General features: G+C 39.3%; 1 protein-coding gene across 1 annotated transcript in view; it reads left to right on the top strand.

The window, feature by feature from the left end:
• The window catches only part of LOC120534382 (leucine-rich repeat-containing G-protein coupled receptor 5-like), a 214,445-nt gene that overhangs the window by 120,577 nt on the left and 76,471 nt on the right, over positions 1-17,397 (top strand). Inside the window, exon 3 of the mRNA XM_039761931.1 lies at positions 14,680-14,751. Within this exon, the coding sequence (XP_039617865.1) occupies positions 14,680-14,751 (72 nt within the window). The remainder of the gene's footprint in view (positions 1-14,679; positions 14,752-17,397) is intronic.

Below are 17,397 nucleotides of genomic sequence, written 5' to 3'. Positions count from 1 at the left end.
CTCCACCCACTAAGCTTAAAGACCCAGTTTCAAAAACAAAAAAAAAAAAAAAAAAGAAATCAATTGAATCCACATTTATTTATTTATTTATTTGCTGCTTTGAATTCATTCAGCTTCGTAGTGTGACATAACTCTATGTTCAGGCAGAAAGCATTCAGCAAGTGACAGTACTTTTTACAGATGCCATATGAGTGACAAATAGATTTATTTGTGGAAAAAAGAAAAAAGTGAAAACAAAACCTTAATAAAATGTCAACCAATATATGACACAATTCCCAAGGCCTCCACATGTTTGAATTTTCAGGATGGAATGAGTTTTTTCCAAAATATTGTACCTCTTCTACAGGCCCAATCTGAATGGGAATTAGCTGACTAACACAGCTAAGGTTTGATACGAGGCCCCCTAGTGGTTAGAATTTAAACCATATAAACTCCTCAGCCCCCACTACTGGCCAAATTATATCACTTGCTACTATGCATATTGTAGAAATACACAAAGAATCAAAATGTAAGAACATATAGTGTATTGTAGTGGTTAAAGTTTTGTACTTCAAACCCTGAGGTTGTCGAATCAAATCCTGCTAGTGACACTCACCTGCCTGTGCTCCAGCTACAAAAACAAAAGAAATGTAACCAACTCTATCACAAATGTTTTTGAAAAAAGGACATCAGCCAAGCAATAAAGACTATAGTACGTCCTTCACAATAGAAAGCACAAATGAAAGTTTGAGGTTTTTCTTCATTCTGTCTTAGAGCTGTACAGAATACAGGAATCAGCTTATTAATGCAAAAAAAAATCAATATAAATCAACATACAGTATTAAGACACATTAAAATACAAGTTTACCTTAACCTTTGAATTTGGGAGGTGGATGATGGCAGCCTACCCACATAGTGACTTTCTGGTCACAACTAGAAAGAGAGAGAAATAAGAACTGACCTGATTCAGTAGAGCACCACCAGAGGGCGCACCCAGTTTTTCTTTCCTACATTTTACACCGCTAGATTGCTGCTCTTGTTTTCGTCTGGTCGCGCTTCACTTTTTCTGGAGTGTTTAGAAAATGCCCATTCCATTAGGTGAGTAAACAAGATGGGGTGCACTACTCGTGGAATGTGAGTTCGGAACCGAAGCAGACATACCCTTCAAGGAAGAATGTATGAAGACACATTGGCACACAATGCAATAGCCATATTTCAAGAATATTCAGTATATTTCATTATACTGCCTCAGCGCCAACTCAGCTTCATCAGTGCCCCCCTCGGTTATACTGTCTCAGGAGGGCAAGAATATAACTTGATATAACATGATCTAAATTTATAAAAAGTGGCAATAACATATTAGACGAGTTTTACTTTTCCGAATTATAACCCATTATGGTTCATCACATAATTAACAGATGCTATTAATAGCTTACAACAGAGACTCAAAATGTTACCAAATTAATTTTATATGCTGTACAAAAATGTACTTTATCCTCTTCATACAAGCATGTTTCTCCCATAAGCTGGGCTCTGTGCAAACGCCGGCCTGAAGTATGTCATTGTACCCCGGCAGCCTCCGGCTGCTGGAGGCCGAGCCAGCTCCCTGACCTTTAACAGCTCTCTTGTGAACATAAAATGAAACACATGGGCCTGTGTGAGAGCACCCGCTCAAAGCGCTGTGGCAGTGGCTGCCGAAAGGAATGTACGCTCGGTGGAGACATTTATGAGCTTTTAATGAGCCTTCTCTGTGTTCTAACAAAAGGCATTGCATGTGTGTAACTGTCACTGAGTTCTGATCTCATAATTATGTCAACATAGCACACTGATTGACGAGCCGCAATGTGCAATATCCAGTTTTACAGTCATCCATAGAGAATATCCTACGCCCTTCAGCTTGTGAATGGTGCTGATCATACTGAAGTTCACACTGCAGTGCAACGTGGGTCACACAGGAACCGAACCCCACTCCAGTGTGAGGTGTGAGCTCTGAGGCACATTGATGTGAAAAACAAAGTGACAATGTATATCTGGCTGACACTTTTATCCAAGGAGACTTACAGTATGGGGTCAGGATACATTACAACTCTTTACAGGCTCTTTGTGTTTGGAGCACGTGTGTTAAGTGGTTTGCTCATGGTCACAGATGAACTAGCAACTTTACAACAGACTCCAGCGCCTGAGCCACTACACACAACTACTTAATGTATTATTCTGGATTCAGTCCTACATCTCGGGTGTTGGAATAGCACTGTCACACTGCAATGTGCCTCCACTGTTTAGGAACTAGCATGGCATCTTTTTAGGGCAGGACGGCTTAAGTCAGACACTCGAGTATCTAACTTGTTTAGCTGGACGATGCAATCTGTACTAAGCCAATCTCCCCTTTGGCTGTCATATGTTTTAGCTAAGGGATTGTCATCAACTCGAGTCCCAGATGTGACTGTGCTTCCATGTCCCTGCATGGGTAAACCAAATCTGTGTGACTTAATGGCCATCCAAAGGGGCAACCTTGCGATTTCAGAAAGTATTGTTCATACCCAGCAGTGCAATATTGCGTTTTCTAGAGTGTGAACAAAGGCTCAAACTCAGATTCATGTAGGAAACGAGCGACCCGGATTGATCAGGTGACTTTGGGATTTTAGAAATGTGCCCGAACCCCCCACATACCTATATTAATTCTCCTATTGTGTGAGCACAGAGATTCCTATAGGAAACTAGGGGGCTTCGCCCCCTGTTCGCTTTGCTCGTGTCTGCTCCTCTGAAACTACGCTTGAATGGTGATACAATGGGATACTAATTATTTTTTTTTTTACACCTCTTTGCTCGATCAGCTGTTGGCTTGCTGCTGCTTTTTTGCCTCATGATCGCCACTTCACTCGCCAACCCCTTCCCCCCCACACCAGTACGACGCACCATTGTGAAGAGTGTGGCTGAATGCACACCAAGGTGACGCGGTCACTCCTCTGAACCCCTCTGAAATGGTGATACATTGGGAAACAAGTAACAGTTGTTCGATCAACTCGATCAGCTATTGGATTGCTGCTATCTTGCTGCTCCTTTCGTTCCGCATGATCAGCATTTCGGGTGGCGATTTGAACGTTTAAAAGTCTGTACAGCACCTGTCCCTTTGTCCTCAAACACTATGCGATCTGTTTTCGCTTTTCCGTTATTTCACCGAGTAATATTTTCCGTTTGCTTGTGCTAATGATAGATAGATAGATAGATAGATAGATAGATAGATAGATAGATAGATAGATAGATAGATACTTTATTAATCCCAAAGGGAAATTCACAAATGTGGATGATCTTTTCACTCATTTTTTTAAAGACTTTCGCATTTTCCTACTTCCATTATCTCTAACCTCTGCATGTGTATCACGGGACTTGCTTACAAAGGTTGTAAGTATGACGTGATGTGCCTGTCTGGCGGGATGTGAAAGTGTCTTCAAAAGACCTCTCTTCAAAAGTGTCTCTCTGTCTCTCTTCAAAAGATCACATCTCGTCGCAGGAAAAAAAGTCTCGTCCCAAGATTTTTTTATATAATAAAGAGATGAGAGACATGAGCTAATCGGGCAACCCTGTGACTTCATAAACCTCCCTTCATGCCACACACTAACCCACAATGCAATATTAACTTCTCTGTTGTGTGAGCAAATAGCTGCACTCGGATTCAAGTACCAAATAAGTGGCATAGACAGATTGGGTGACCTTCTGATTTCATAAATCATCTTTCATATTGAGCACTACCCCATAGGGAAAATAATAATTCAGATTAATTTTCTTACTTTGTGAGATTAGAAAACTATCAGATTCATAAAAGAAATAACTGTAGCGCATGTTGAGGTTTATTGTCACGTGCGTACAGGACAATTAAATTGTCTCCCACTGACTCAAAACAGTAACACCATACCAGCAACAGACAAAAAAAATGACAGTGAATGAAGCATGTGTTATATACAATATGTCCTACAGAGAAGGCAGCTCTGTACCAGGGATATTCTGAGCCATCATCAGCACACTGTGCAGTGCTTTGCAGTCCCGAGTGGAGCTGATGCCACACAGCCAGTGAGTGCAGACACCACTGTACAGAAGTTGGTGACAGGTATCTGGGCGATTTTATCAAGGCCTTTAGTACCAAACCGCACCTCTCAGTGCTAAATGACATTTGCTGGATTTTGAGAACATTTGATGAATTCAGATTTATGAAGGAAATGCAGTCATTATTTAACCTTAAGTTTGATGAAGCATCAAGTAGAGTGAACACCGACTCGCAATCAGTTTTCTGAAGAAATAAACTCGGTGTCGCTAAAGTGACACAGGCTGAATGTGCCATTTGGTAAAGCATACTTCACAGTGCACATAATCCCAAGGTGCTGTAGTCTACCTTTTTGTTAAGTTTGAGCCTGATGACACATTCCAGGTGACGTCCAGCCAGTTTATTCACCTCTTCTAATGAAGGCGGGCATGACTTAAATGTTTGCTAAGACAAATTACTAGCACGCAGCATGAAGACATGAGACCCCAGAGTGATGTTTAATTTCCACTGGGCTCTACTGCATTGTTAGAATTTCCTCTACATTGTTTCATATGATATAACCATTTAGGCATGATAATATGCTGTTACATTTGAAATGTGCTATTTTTATTACTTTTTGGATCCATTTAATTTTTTATGATGCTCTAATCCATTTGTCAAATCCCACGTTCTCTAACTGAAGGCATGAGAGTGTATGGTTGGGACTGAGAACTAACAGGACAATAAGAGAGGGAGGCAAAAGACAAGTTAATACAGAAATACATGCTTTTACTGTGCAATACATAATTGAGAACAGTATATGGTATGCGAAATCAGTAAATGTGTGCAGCAGTAAGTAAGGAATCAATTAAAACAATGACATAGCATCCTTAAACCTTAAACAATAACTAGTTCAAGAATTTCATTCAACCAAACACATATTGCACAGAGGAGGACGAGTTTAGGAGCATGCGCTGCTGGCACATTGCTGCACCCTCCACACGAGGGACTGAGACCTGAGTACAGCACGTGACACCTCAGCACTACACTAGAACAGTGAGAGGTTTTTTACAGTGGCTGGAGAGACAATCCTGGCACTAATCCCCGGGTTTTCCCATTAAGTTGGAGACCAGTAATAATTTTTTTTAAATTATTATTATTAATAATAATAATAACAATAATAATAATAATAATAATAATAATAATAATAATAATAATAATAATGATGATGATGATGATAGATAGATAGATAGATAGATAGATAGATAGATAGATAGATGAGCAAGTCATGTGCCTTCATTGATGTTGTGATCCCAGATGATAACAACATCCTGAGCAAAAAGGCAGAGAAGATCATCAAATATGAAAACCTTGAGATTGAAGTTAGATGCATGTGGAACATGAGGACAACAGTAGCTTCAGTAGTTGTAGGCCCACTGGGAACCATCAAAGACTGGGTGCTAAGAGCACCTGGACAAACTCCTATGTAGAGTCAGTGTAAAAGCGATCCAGAAGATGGCACTCCTTGGCACAACCGTTGTTAACCAGCTGAATTCAAAGCCTGAGAGGTGTGGTTGATCTCTGGCAAATGCACCAGCATACCACAGAAGGCTCAGAGGAGGGTATAGTCATAATAATAAAAATAATAATAATCTTTTAAAAGGCTTTAACTAACTCATCTTCCCTGAGCAATTACTCTGTGTAGCTCTTTTCCTTTAACATCCATTCATTTTTTCAAACAGCAGTTTGCAAGCACCCTAGGCTATCTATCTGGGTCCAAGCAGGTCCTTTCACTGTCAGTCATCTCCCCAACCAAAAAATCCAAACCATGTACCCACTTTTTAAGAAGCAGCTTAGAGCGTAAGTTGATCCAGGACAGAACTCTTGCATCCTGATCACATATACAAGTGCATCGTAAATTAATGCAGCTCCCTCCACACGTAGATCGTTATTCAAGTTAGCATTTAGCATCTCCACAATTGAGCCATTAAAACCCCACAACCAAGCCTGACAACAGCATCCTGGCAAATTGTGCAACATGAAGTGACTATGAGCCAGACGCACACAAGCCATCAACACTAGCGACGCCACCCTTTCTTTGATTTAGTATGACACCAATCCTATCTGCTAGTATGATTGGCCAGTATAACCTTGTCCATTTACTCACACAACATTCACAGACCAGGGCAATGTGAAGACTGCTGCTGTGGACTACATTTGTAGATAAACAGAGGGGTTTCCCTGATACCTTGAAATGTGAGGAAAGGAACATTAATACGAGGTACAGTGAAATCACTACTATCCACCTGAGCCAAAGCAGTTGGTCAATATGTATGATTAACACCACAAAAAAAGTACACAAAATTGTTGAGTTGATTAGTGTAATTGTTTTGGGCATGCGACTGTGAAACTTAGACCCCAATGACAGTTTGCCTTCTTTGAATGGAATTTCTCCTTCATGTTACAAGATTAAGGCAAGCAAATTCTTGTGACAACCGTTTTATTGGTGGATGATGAAGACCATGATAATTTACAGTGCAATTCTCTTCAGTGTGTGCCTTGACTGTCTGTTATGATCTGAGGCTCCATGTGTTTCCTCTTATTAGAATAATTGTGACAAGAACAGCCATTCAACCCAATAAGTTCATCTATCCTGTTCACCTAATTTCCCCAAAATAAAATCAAGTGGACATCCCTAAAATCCTGCTGTTCCCCTCACAACTTGAGCACTTATTTCATGTGCCTATGCTTCTTTGTGGTATATTATCAGACAGAGACAATTTACTATTCCAGGACAACAAAGAGCTGCCATCTATTTTGACATTAGGCCCAATGCAAGGACCAGTATTGGTAAGGTAGCTGGCCCAAAGCGGGACACTTGCATATAAATGGCTTACCAAAAGTATTGATCAATGTGTTGAGATTGCAACCTTATTGCAAAACAGGGTTTGTTTTAGAAAGAGGAAAAAGCAAAATATTTTTGTGAGATTCAGCCACTTTAAACAGAAACCAACTGTACGCTTTACTTCTCTGACCGTCTTCCTCCATGGCAATCTCTCAGCCCCAGGGGTGCAGTGTCACTTTAAAAAGTCATCTCCAAGTGACGTTACTGATATTGAATTTTGATGCCCAGGTGTGAACTGTTGTCTCTGTTTTGTTGAATATGAGATATACTTCTTCTTTTGGCTGCTTCCGTTAGGGGTCACCATAGTTCAATATCTTTCTGTCCTCTGCATCTTGTTCTGTTACACTCATCACCTTCATGTCCTCTCTCACCACATCCATAAACCTTCTCTTAGGCCTTCCTCTTTTCCTTTTGCCTGGCAGCTTTATCTTTAACATCCTTTTTCACTCAGCATCTCTCCTCTGCACATGTTCAAACCAACACAATCTCACCTCTCTGACTTTGTCTCCCAACCGTCAAACCTGAGGTGACCCTCTAATGTTCTCATTTCTAATCCTAACCATCCTCATCACACCCAATGCAAATCTTAACATCTTTAACTCTGCCACCTCTACCGCAGACCTCACCACAGCCACACTCTTACATACTTCTCTGCCACTCCCGACTTCCTCATACAATCCCACAACTCCTCTCGAGACACCCTGTCATATGTTTTCTCCAGGTCCACAAAGACACAATATAACTCCTACTGGACTCCTCTATACTTCTCCATCCACACCCTCAGAGCAAACATTGCATCTGTGGTGCTCTTTCTTGGCATGAAACCATACTGCTGCTCACTAATCGTCACCTCACTTCTTAACCGAACTTCCACTACTCTTTCCCATACCTTCATGCTGTGGCTCATCAATTTTATCCCTCTGTAGTTACTACAGCTCAGCACATTCCCCTCATTCTTAATAATTGGCCCCAGTACATTTCTTCTCTGCTCTTCAGGTAAACGATGAAATAATAATCACTGAAAAAATGTCACACTTACAATCACACACAGTCTTTTGCTAATAATAACAAACAAAAGTTAATTTAAAACTGGTACAGATCATAAATCACAGCTACTTCATCACATTATGGGCTTGAGTACCAACCTATCCGGAAGAAACAGAAAAGCTTACTAATTATGTTTACTCACTCAAAAACTGTTGTCTTCAGGTCTTTTATTGCCATATTCTCAGCATGCTCTATAAACTTTGATCATTGTTTTGTGCCGCTTCAGTTTGGTTTGGCTCTATCATATAATTTGCCTTTTCATTTTCTCAGTATTTTTTTTTTTTTTTACATGTGAGCACTTTACAAACCATGAAAAGTGCATAACTCTGAGTGTTGATCTGCCCTGTGAATTCACTATTGGCGTGCATGTAGCCTTGGCTCCATGCTTTTATAGAAATGCAATGCAGTGTAATCAGTTCAGATTTATTGTAATGTGCACGGAATATTCAACGAAACTCTTATGATTCACCATTATGTGCCATGCTTACCCTGGAGGCTGTATAAAATAATAACACCAAATGTAATAGTAGAAAAGTGGGTGCCCTTTAGGATCATGTGATTTGAATACTCATCTGTCATTCAGTAACTGCGGCTATATGTGACTCAGTTTGTGTGCCAGCACTGCCTCTGAAGAAATATGATTGGAATACACATGGCATAAGAAAAAAAACATTGTTTGAGCACACTTGGGCATCCTTGGCTGGCACACATTTTGAATTACATCAGAGGTGTAATGAAATTAGATGATTTCAGGACACATTGACTGCTCTGCCACTGTATCAGACACTCGCCACCCATTTGTGCAGAGCCTCATTTGTTACAACCCATGACAGAATATAACAATTGGAGAAGCAAAACTGCAGAGAGAAATGTAGAATAATATGTAGCCTGATGCTATGGAATTCTGGAGAACTGAGGATGCGTTCAGGGTAAATCCCAGAATAGCACCCATGACGGCCATTGCAAGCAAACAAGCAAATGGAAAATGTATCCTTAGCTCAAGAAAATAGTGCCAAGAATATGTGATAAAATGTGTCACATCCTGTTTACTTTCGATGTCACAAGCATGCTTCAGAAACGTGGAAGATGTGTTTCCTTACACTAAAACCTTTACTTTGGATGTATTTGGTAGGACTTTTGTTTTCATGTTTGGACCCCATCTCTTCTTCTTCTTCTTCTTTTTTCAGCTGCTCCTATTAGGGGTTGCCACAGCGGATCATCTTCTTCCATATCTTTCTGTCCTCTCCATCTTGCCCTGTCACACCCATCACCTGCATGTCCTTTCTCACTACATCCATAAACCTTCGCTTAGGCCTTCCTCTTTTCCTTTTCCCTGGCAGCTCTATCCTTAATATATATACCCAGCATCTTTCCTTTGCACATGTCCAAACCAACACAATCTTGCCTCTCTGACTTTGTCTTCAAACCATCCAGCCTCTAATGTACTCATTTCTAATCCTGCCCATCTTCAACTTCAACATCTTCATCTCTGCCACCTCCAGCTCTGTTTCCTGCTTTCTGGTCATTGCCACCGTCTCCAACCCATATAACATAGCTGGTCTCACTACCGTCCTGTAGACCTTCCTTTTCACTCTTGCTGATATCCAACTGTCACAAATCACTCCTGACAGTCTTCTCCACCCTCCCTGCACTCTCTTTTTCACCTCTCTTCCACAATCCCCATTACTCTGTACTGTTGATCCCAAGTATTTAAACTCATCCATCTTCTTCAGCTCTACTCATTTCATCCTCACCATTCCATTGACCTCCCCCTCATTTACAGACATGTATTCTGTATTCTTGTTCCTACTGACCTTCATTCCTCTCCTCTCTAGAGCATATCTCCACCTCTCCAGAGTTTCCTCAACCAGCTCCTTACTATCACTACAGATCACATTGTCATCAGCAAACATCATAGTCCACGGGGACTCCTGTCTAATCTGTTTACCTGTACATCACCCAATTACCTCCATATAAAACGATGGGCTACGTATTTTTTAAAATTATAAAAAAATTCTTCACTTTAGAACACATTTTCAGGTGGAAAATTAATATATACATCGATTTTAAAGAAATACTTTGGACTTAAAATAGCAAACTTATCTTGATCAGGAAAAAACATATTTCTACAGCACATTTCCATACAAGATACAGAGTGTCGCTCAAAGTGCTTTACAAGAAAAAAAATTACAAAGGATAAATAATGAAATAAAATTAAACACAAAAAATAAATTATTGCAAACTTAAATAAAACAGATAAACAAAACTAGGTTAGATTGCTGCATTCATTTTTTAAGTCTCTAATGATATAACACCCACAATGCACTCTTTTGAAGATGCCAGTCAAATGAAGGCGCACATCTATCAGTCTGAGGAGGGAAAAGCAGCATAGCCAGTCGAAAATCCATGCAATCGTGGGGGACGCCACCTTCACACAAAAAGGGACCAAATGTTAAAGCAGACTCTGGAAGCTGATGGGCAGCAACAGTACTCTCTGTACTACAGTGCCAGTAGGCAGCCTTTGATCACAAGGGATCATACATCCACAGCCCTTGTGAAAATGACCATGGTGCCATTATCGTAATAATATGATTTTATGTTAAACAGTTGCAAATAAGTTGTTAGTAGATTGTTTTTAACAATGTGATATGAAATAGGGACATTTTTCAAAAGCTTCAATAAAGAAAGAAACAATTTTGCTTTATCGGAGAGTAGAACAATCTGGTTTTATTACAGTGAAACTCTGATTATGAACAGAAACGGCATATTAAGTGGCATACTGGAAATAAGGATCAGTGACATGTGCATTGCTTCAGGAGGTGGCTTTTCAAGAAATAGCAAATATTGTTGTGTAAGTAATAAAGGAGAGTCGCAGAAATATTTCTAGTATAGCCTCAGAATATATCAGTGCAATGGCATTTCTAGCATGTGGTATTAAAGTGAGGCAGGTGTGGAGCACTGCAGAGTGCCTTAGCCATATGGAAACGTTTTTTGAGGTTCTTGTCAAACACTGCAAAAAGCTGTCTCTATAGTAAGATGACTAATTACATAATTAAATAGCACAGCAAATTTACTCAGCTTGCAGAAACAGAAGACAGCATCTCCTTTACATTTCCTGTGGTAAAGGCAATGTTTTCAAAGAATTAACCGCCTTTCTAACTCAGAGCCAGCAGCTGCTTTCTCTCCTTATTTAAAATTCATCAGACTTTGGATTTTGATTTCTGACACTAAGCATGTCTCAGGATGGCTGTTTGTAGCACCCATGTGACAAATATGTTAGAACAATCAAATACAGCTGCGATATTCACGATCTGGAAATGACTATTGAGCAATCTGTGATTCTCTTCAGTGGTCAAGTAGCTGTGTCCATTTATAGAAGTGAGAAAGAAAGAAAGAAAGAAAGAAAGAAAGAAAGAAAGAAAGAAAGAAAGAAAGAAAGAAAGAAAGAAAGAAAGGTCATAGTACTCCATGATATATAATCTAAGAAATTCTCAGACCTATTCAATACAGAAAAGTAAAGTATAGATAGATAGATAGATAGATAGATAGATAGATAGATAGATAGATAGATAGATAGATAGATAGGCACTATATAATAGATAGATAGATAGATAGATAGATAGATAGATAGATAGATAGATAGATAGATAGATAGGCACTATATAATAGATAGATAGATAGATAGATAGATAGATAGATAGATAGATAGATAGATAGATAGATAGAAATGTAGTTATACCCATGGAGAAATTTGGCTTTTTACAGAAGTACTTTAACAAATACAAAAGTAGATAAAAGAAACTAAATTAAAAAGTAGATAAAGAAACTAAATAAATAAATGCACACACACACTTTGGACTGAAATATAATATAACATATAACATAATATATAGCATTGTAGCATTATAACATATTTCTCTATTATATAAAAAATCCTGTGACGAGATGACACTTTTTGGAAGATTTTTTTTCAAGTCCCACGAGACGTGACTTTGGCCTTGAGATGTTTAAAAGTCACGCCCTCCTCTCAACCATATTGAACCACGCACACGGTCCTCTCACTTCTCATTCATGTGAATACTTTTGACAGACACAGTTCTTGCTCTCTCAGCTCTTATAAATTTTAACGTTTTCCTCACTTTTAGTTCCCAATTAAAGAAGACGTATCATGTCCAAATCTTATTGAAGAATTTCATCACAAAGGGTTATCAACAGTAACAATGAAAAATGATGAAGTCAAACGAATTAATGCCAAAAATGTTGATCGGTTACACACCATGCGGTCTTCCTCCACAAGAATTACTGTTGAAAGAAGGATGTATCCAAGAAAGATAATGTAGTACATCTTCAGGGGATAACATTAGACAACAAAGGAGATCTTGATATGCCATTCGTATTAAAATGTTAACAGTTTCCATTTAGAATAACTTTTGCAAAGACAATTTACAAATCTCGGAGCCAAACATTCGAAAAACTCAGACTTTATTTAGTAGAGATAGAGAAACGAAATTCAATCACAGGCAGTTATACATTGCATTGTCACAATGAAAGTCCAAACAGAATCAAAATTCAATGCGATATTGACAAAAATTTAATTAAAAAAATTGTTTTTCCTGAAGTTTTACAGTAAAAGTGTAAGTTTAAAAAGTGTTGGCGTGTTAATTTCAAAGCCAAACAGAACAAAATCATATTGCACAACAAATAACTCTAACGCAACATGAAACATAATTTACTTTCAAATGATTACATTTTACTATTTTTTATTATGGTTAATTACTCGCTGTAATGTAAAATAGTTAGTAAATTGTACATTCACATTCCCGTACAGAAGCTGCAGTACCGCAAAGAGGCTAGCGCATAGCAAGCCGAGGGCAAAGCCCCCTAGTATAATACAAATATAATACAATATATATATATAAAATACAATATAATATTCTTATGCAAATATATAACATATAATATATATATATAAATATATAATACATAAATAGGTAGATAAAAGTAAGTAAATAAGAAATAAATGCACACACACTTTGGTCTGAACAACAAAGAAACTAATAAGAAAGAAATCTTCTGTCTTGGCTGTCCCAGTCCCAGTGAGGTTTTCATTATGCAGGCGTGTTGCTGTTGGTATAAAGGAGCCCCCGTCACGTTTCCTGACACGCTTCTGCTGAATGCTCTATTTGTCCCAAAGGGAAAGAAATATAGAAATTTTATAACAGACAGCATCCACCACACACAAGAATTACAAGAAAAAAAACATTTGATTTGACTAAAGACAAGAGAGCAGACACAATGAGGTATTATAAAGGTCTATTTTCATAGGTATGGAAGAGCACCGCTATTTGTACTCAGATTTGTTATCAAATGTCCAAATGATAATAAGTGCACAAAGTATGAATTTTATAACTTGGAAATTACTAACAGTAATGGTGGTATAAATGAATATATTGCATTTTCGTGCCAGTGCCTGTCAGTGTTTGCCAGCACCATCTTAATGGTTTCTTGCTCTTGTACATCTCTCTTTTCGGTAGCTCACTGTCTTTATAGATGGATGTCTTGTTCAGTCATACTAGTTGGAGATGGAGCAACTGTGGCAGGATTGCCTTTTTTCTAGGGTCTGGCGGCTCATCTGAATGATGGCATGCCCACTCATACTGCTGATTACTCATCTCAAGACTGATGCAACTTGTCAGTGCCATTACAATATATTCATATGTGCTGGGTCATGGACCCAGTGTGCTGGGTTTGAATCCCATGCATAGCCGTTGTCCTTGAGGAAGCTAAATGTTCTCGCTTTGTCCAGCATCCACAAAGACAGGCATATTAGGTTGATTGGTGATTCCAAGTTGACTCTGTGTACGTATTAATATGTGTGTGAGTGAGCCGTTCAATGGACTGTCATCCTGTCCAGGGCTTTTTCTTGCCTTGCAAGTGCTGTGGGCACTAAGCATAAACAGGTCTCTCTTGTGGCTCACAATACTGACTATAAAAAAAAAGAAAGACTGCAGACAACCCATTATTGATAGTCTATTCAGGCAGCAATTGCTGTGAGTTTCACTTCCCTGCCCTGAGACAAAGCAGAGATTGCAGCTCCTGGAAGTACTTCTTTATTCAGGTGAGCTTACCTGACATGGTTTTCTTCTCTGCAGGTCATGTCTGTGTAATTTATTTATTTATTTATTTATTTTGCATTTTCACCCTAGAAATGCAGTCATCTTGCATCACAGCGTGACAATATGTGTAAAAGTGAAATGTAAATCACAATTAATTTAACATGAAAGAATGTTGAGAGTTGCAATGGAAAGTGAAAATTGATTGGCCTGAAACACGACCCCGTTTATCTGTAAACACATCCCCCAAGTTGTTGTAACTGAAAATGTTACCAACTTTTTAGTATTTGTTTGAGTATAAGAAATCTCCTTCAGGCATTAAGCAATGATTTGATTTTGAATGTCACAGCATCTCCTCGATGTTTAGGTAATAAAACTGCAGTCACATTTAAGACCAAGTCAGTGATGTTTTCAGTCAACACCTTCATTTCCTGCCTACAGCACACTTCATTCACTTTATCAGCATAATGGGACTCAGTGACAGGAGAAAGAAAGAAGATGGGGGTGGGCTGGCTGTTTATTTGCTTTATCATAATTTTCTTTAGTTCAGCCTTACGTCTTTGGCTTCCTTCGTTTCACAGTTTTAACAAAGGTTTAACATTTTCTGTCCCCTTCAGGCGTCTTGCAGGAAATGACTTGACACACATCCCCCCAGGGACATTCTCTGGCCTCTTCAATCTCAAAGTGCTGTAAGTAAACCCTTTCTTCATACACCATTATCTTTCTTGTTTTTTTACAAATCCATCTCCCCTCATTTCTCCTTACCTTTTATTTTTTGTTTTTTTTTGTTCGTGCACTACATTTTTTAAATATTGCAGTCTTACATAGGGCTGTTGGAAGAGAAGGGGAATAAGTTTTTAGTTTTTCTGCCTTTTTCTCCACTCTGTAATTTGTTGGTTTGGGTGGGAGGTTCACTGCTGAATTTCATGGATTGTCTGTAGAATATATTAGTGTATTTGCCCTTCTATGTTACTATCATTCAACTGGGATGTGTTTTGCTTCTTAAACAAACAAATAAATAAATACTTTAATATCTGAAACCATTAAGTAATTGAAAGTAGCAGTAGATTTAACACAAGAGTTTATGGGGGTTTGTACTTTTATATGCACTTTTAGAATATTAGAAAAAAATTGAACGTATTTGTACATTTATACACTGTAATAGAATAAGGGCTTTCTCGCACCCTTGCACCCTCAGACTATACGTCAGACACCAGGTAAAAGTCCAATGATAATATTTATTATAATAATAAAGTGCACCAAGCACGCTCCTCTCCACAATTCTCAATAAACAATAAACCAATCCTCCAACCTCCCAGACGCTTAGCCACCCTGCCTCCCAACTCAGCTCGTCTGTCTGGGATCACCCAGAGTCCTTTATACTCCTTGACCCGGAAGTGTTTGTCCCTCAGTCCATGTGACTTTCTATCACTTCCGGGTCAGGTAAAACTTCTCTTTTCTTCATCCCGGAAGCACGTCATTTCTTCTGTCCATGTGAGTGGGACGTACTTCCGGAGTGTAGGGAAAATAGTCCCTGGGCCTCCCTGCAGCGACTCCTGGTGGCCCCCATGGTATCCAGCAGGGCTGTGCATTTAAAGACCACTGTCCATAATTCCCTGCTGGCATTTGGGGCACCTCTACACTGCAAGGATGGCTCCATCTGGCGGCTTGGGGGTATTGGCCGGGGTACATGGCCGGCCATATCTTACAACACACATATACACTTTATAAGTGTATGAAACTACTTTAATTCCAGTTGCTTTTGGTAACAATACATAAGGAGAACAATCAAAACATAAAGTGCATAGAAACACTATATAATATCTATTCCATTTGTAGAAAACAGCTAGGTTGCCTGTTTTAACGTTTTACTCTAGATTTTATTGAATCTGGACTGTACTACATGTATTATAAGATGTCTCAACTTAATCCTTACTGTACCTCTGCTGGGAGGTCTCTTTTTGTTTTGGGTGTCTCAAAGACAGGGACTCTGTAAAGTGTAGTCTAACCTCACTTGGGTGGGCAAGATGGGGGAAGATGGGAGTTTGGAAGAAGGGAATGAGAGCATATCTATTTTTGTACCCCCACAATTGTAAGTGCCAAGTTAATGGCTGTCGCAACAATTTTTGACTCTTTTTTTTAATGTTTTCCCCTCTGGTCTGCTTCTAGCCAATTCTGACAGTTTTCTCATCAGCGCACAGACCAGATGCACTGCTGTCTAATTCATTGCACACTTAAATGTGAAGGACCATGCTACTTTGTGAAGAGCTACTAAATGACCCTGCTCAAACTCCATTAATTGCACAAATAAACTGGACGTGGAGAACATTTCACAGAGGACTGTACAGCATGTTGTAACACAAACGTCTGTTTCAGTTATGTTGTAGATATCACCAAATGACAGCAGTGGTGTGACTGTGATAAGCGGTCTGTGGGGCAGCACAATGTTAAATAAATAATTGCAAGTCCTGGAACATACAAGCTCCAAAGGGATGCATGTACACACGTGAGCTTGCAAATCTGTGCGGGTCAATCAAGTGCTTCATTCACTTCTGCAGGGGGAGGACAGCACCCACACCCAATTGGCCATATAAAGGGAGAGCATATAGTAGAGAAGGGGCAAAAAGCAATTAAAAGAAGGAACAGACACTAATGAGAGAAAGAGGTAGGATTGAGGATGAGCCGTGTGATGAAATGGAAGCAGGCGGTTGGGAAGATAGTCTCAACAGAAGAGCATGGCCGGTGCATGAGGAGCAGGGAACACTCCTGCTGAATGATTCTGGGTAGCAGGAGTCTCCAATAACTCCAGTGGGGCTCTTGCATAAGGCCAAGGAGTGGTAGTGAGAGCTGGAGGAGCAAGGCTTAATAGGAAACCCTGTTTAGAGCCTGGGACTGGTTAGGGACCAGAACCGTGTTAGGGTTAACTGCACCCGTTTGTGGACTTCCCTTCTGGCTCCTGAGGTCCCGTCTGAGGTAAGCGGAGGAGATGTCAATCTTAAGGAAGGAGACAATGAAGCTCATGGATTTTGTAAAGGAGAGATGCTGTATGGGATTTATGGTTGTTTTCATGGAATACATTTATTGGATATTTTTAATGCCCACTTGGTTTGCTGTTTTTATGGATTATTTATTTATTTATAAAGGATTGACACTGTGTTGTGTTGAAAAGGTGGTCAGAGTATTTTGATGCATCTATGAATACAGAAAATGAAAGTGTAGGTTGAATGAAGTGGCAATAGTAAATCATGAAATCCTGGGGATCAGCAAAGCTGATGTAAGGGAAGCTATGGGGAGGATAAAAAGTGAAAAAGCAGTTGGCCCAGTCAATATACCAG

Source organism: Polypterus senegalus, chromosome 8 (assembly GCF_016835505.1).
Source record: "Polypterus senegalus isolate Bchr_013 chromosome 8, ASM1683550v1, whole genome shotgun sequence".
Lineage (NCBI taxonomy): Eukaryota > Metazoa > Chordata > Cladistia > Polypteriformes > Polypteridae > Polypterus > Polypterus senegalus.
The sequence above is the reverse complement of the archived record's forward strand: the minus strand, read 5'-3'. Positions and strand labels throughout refer to the sequence as shown.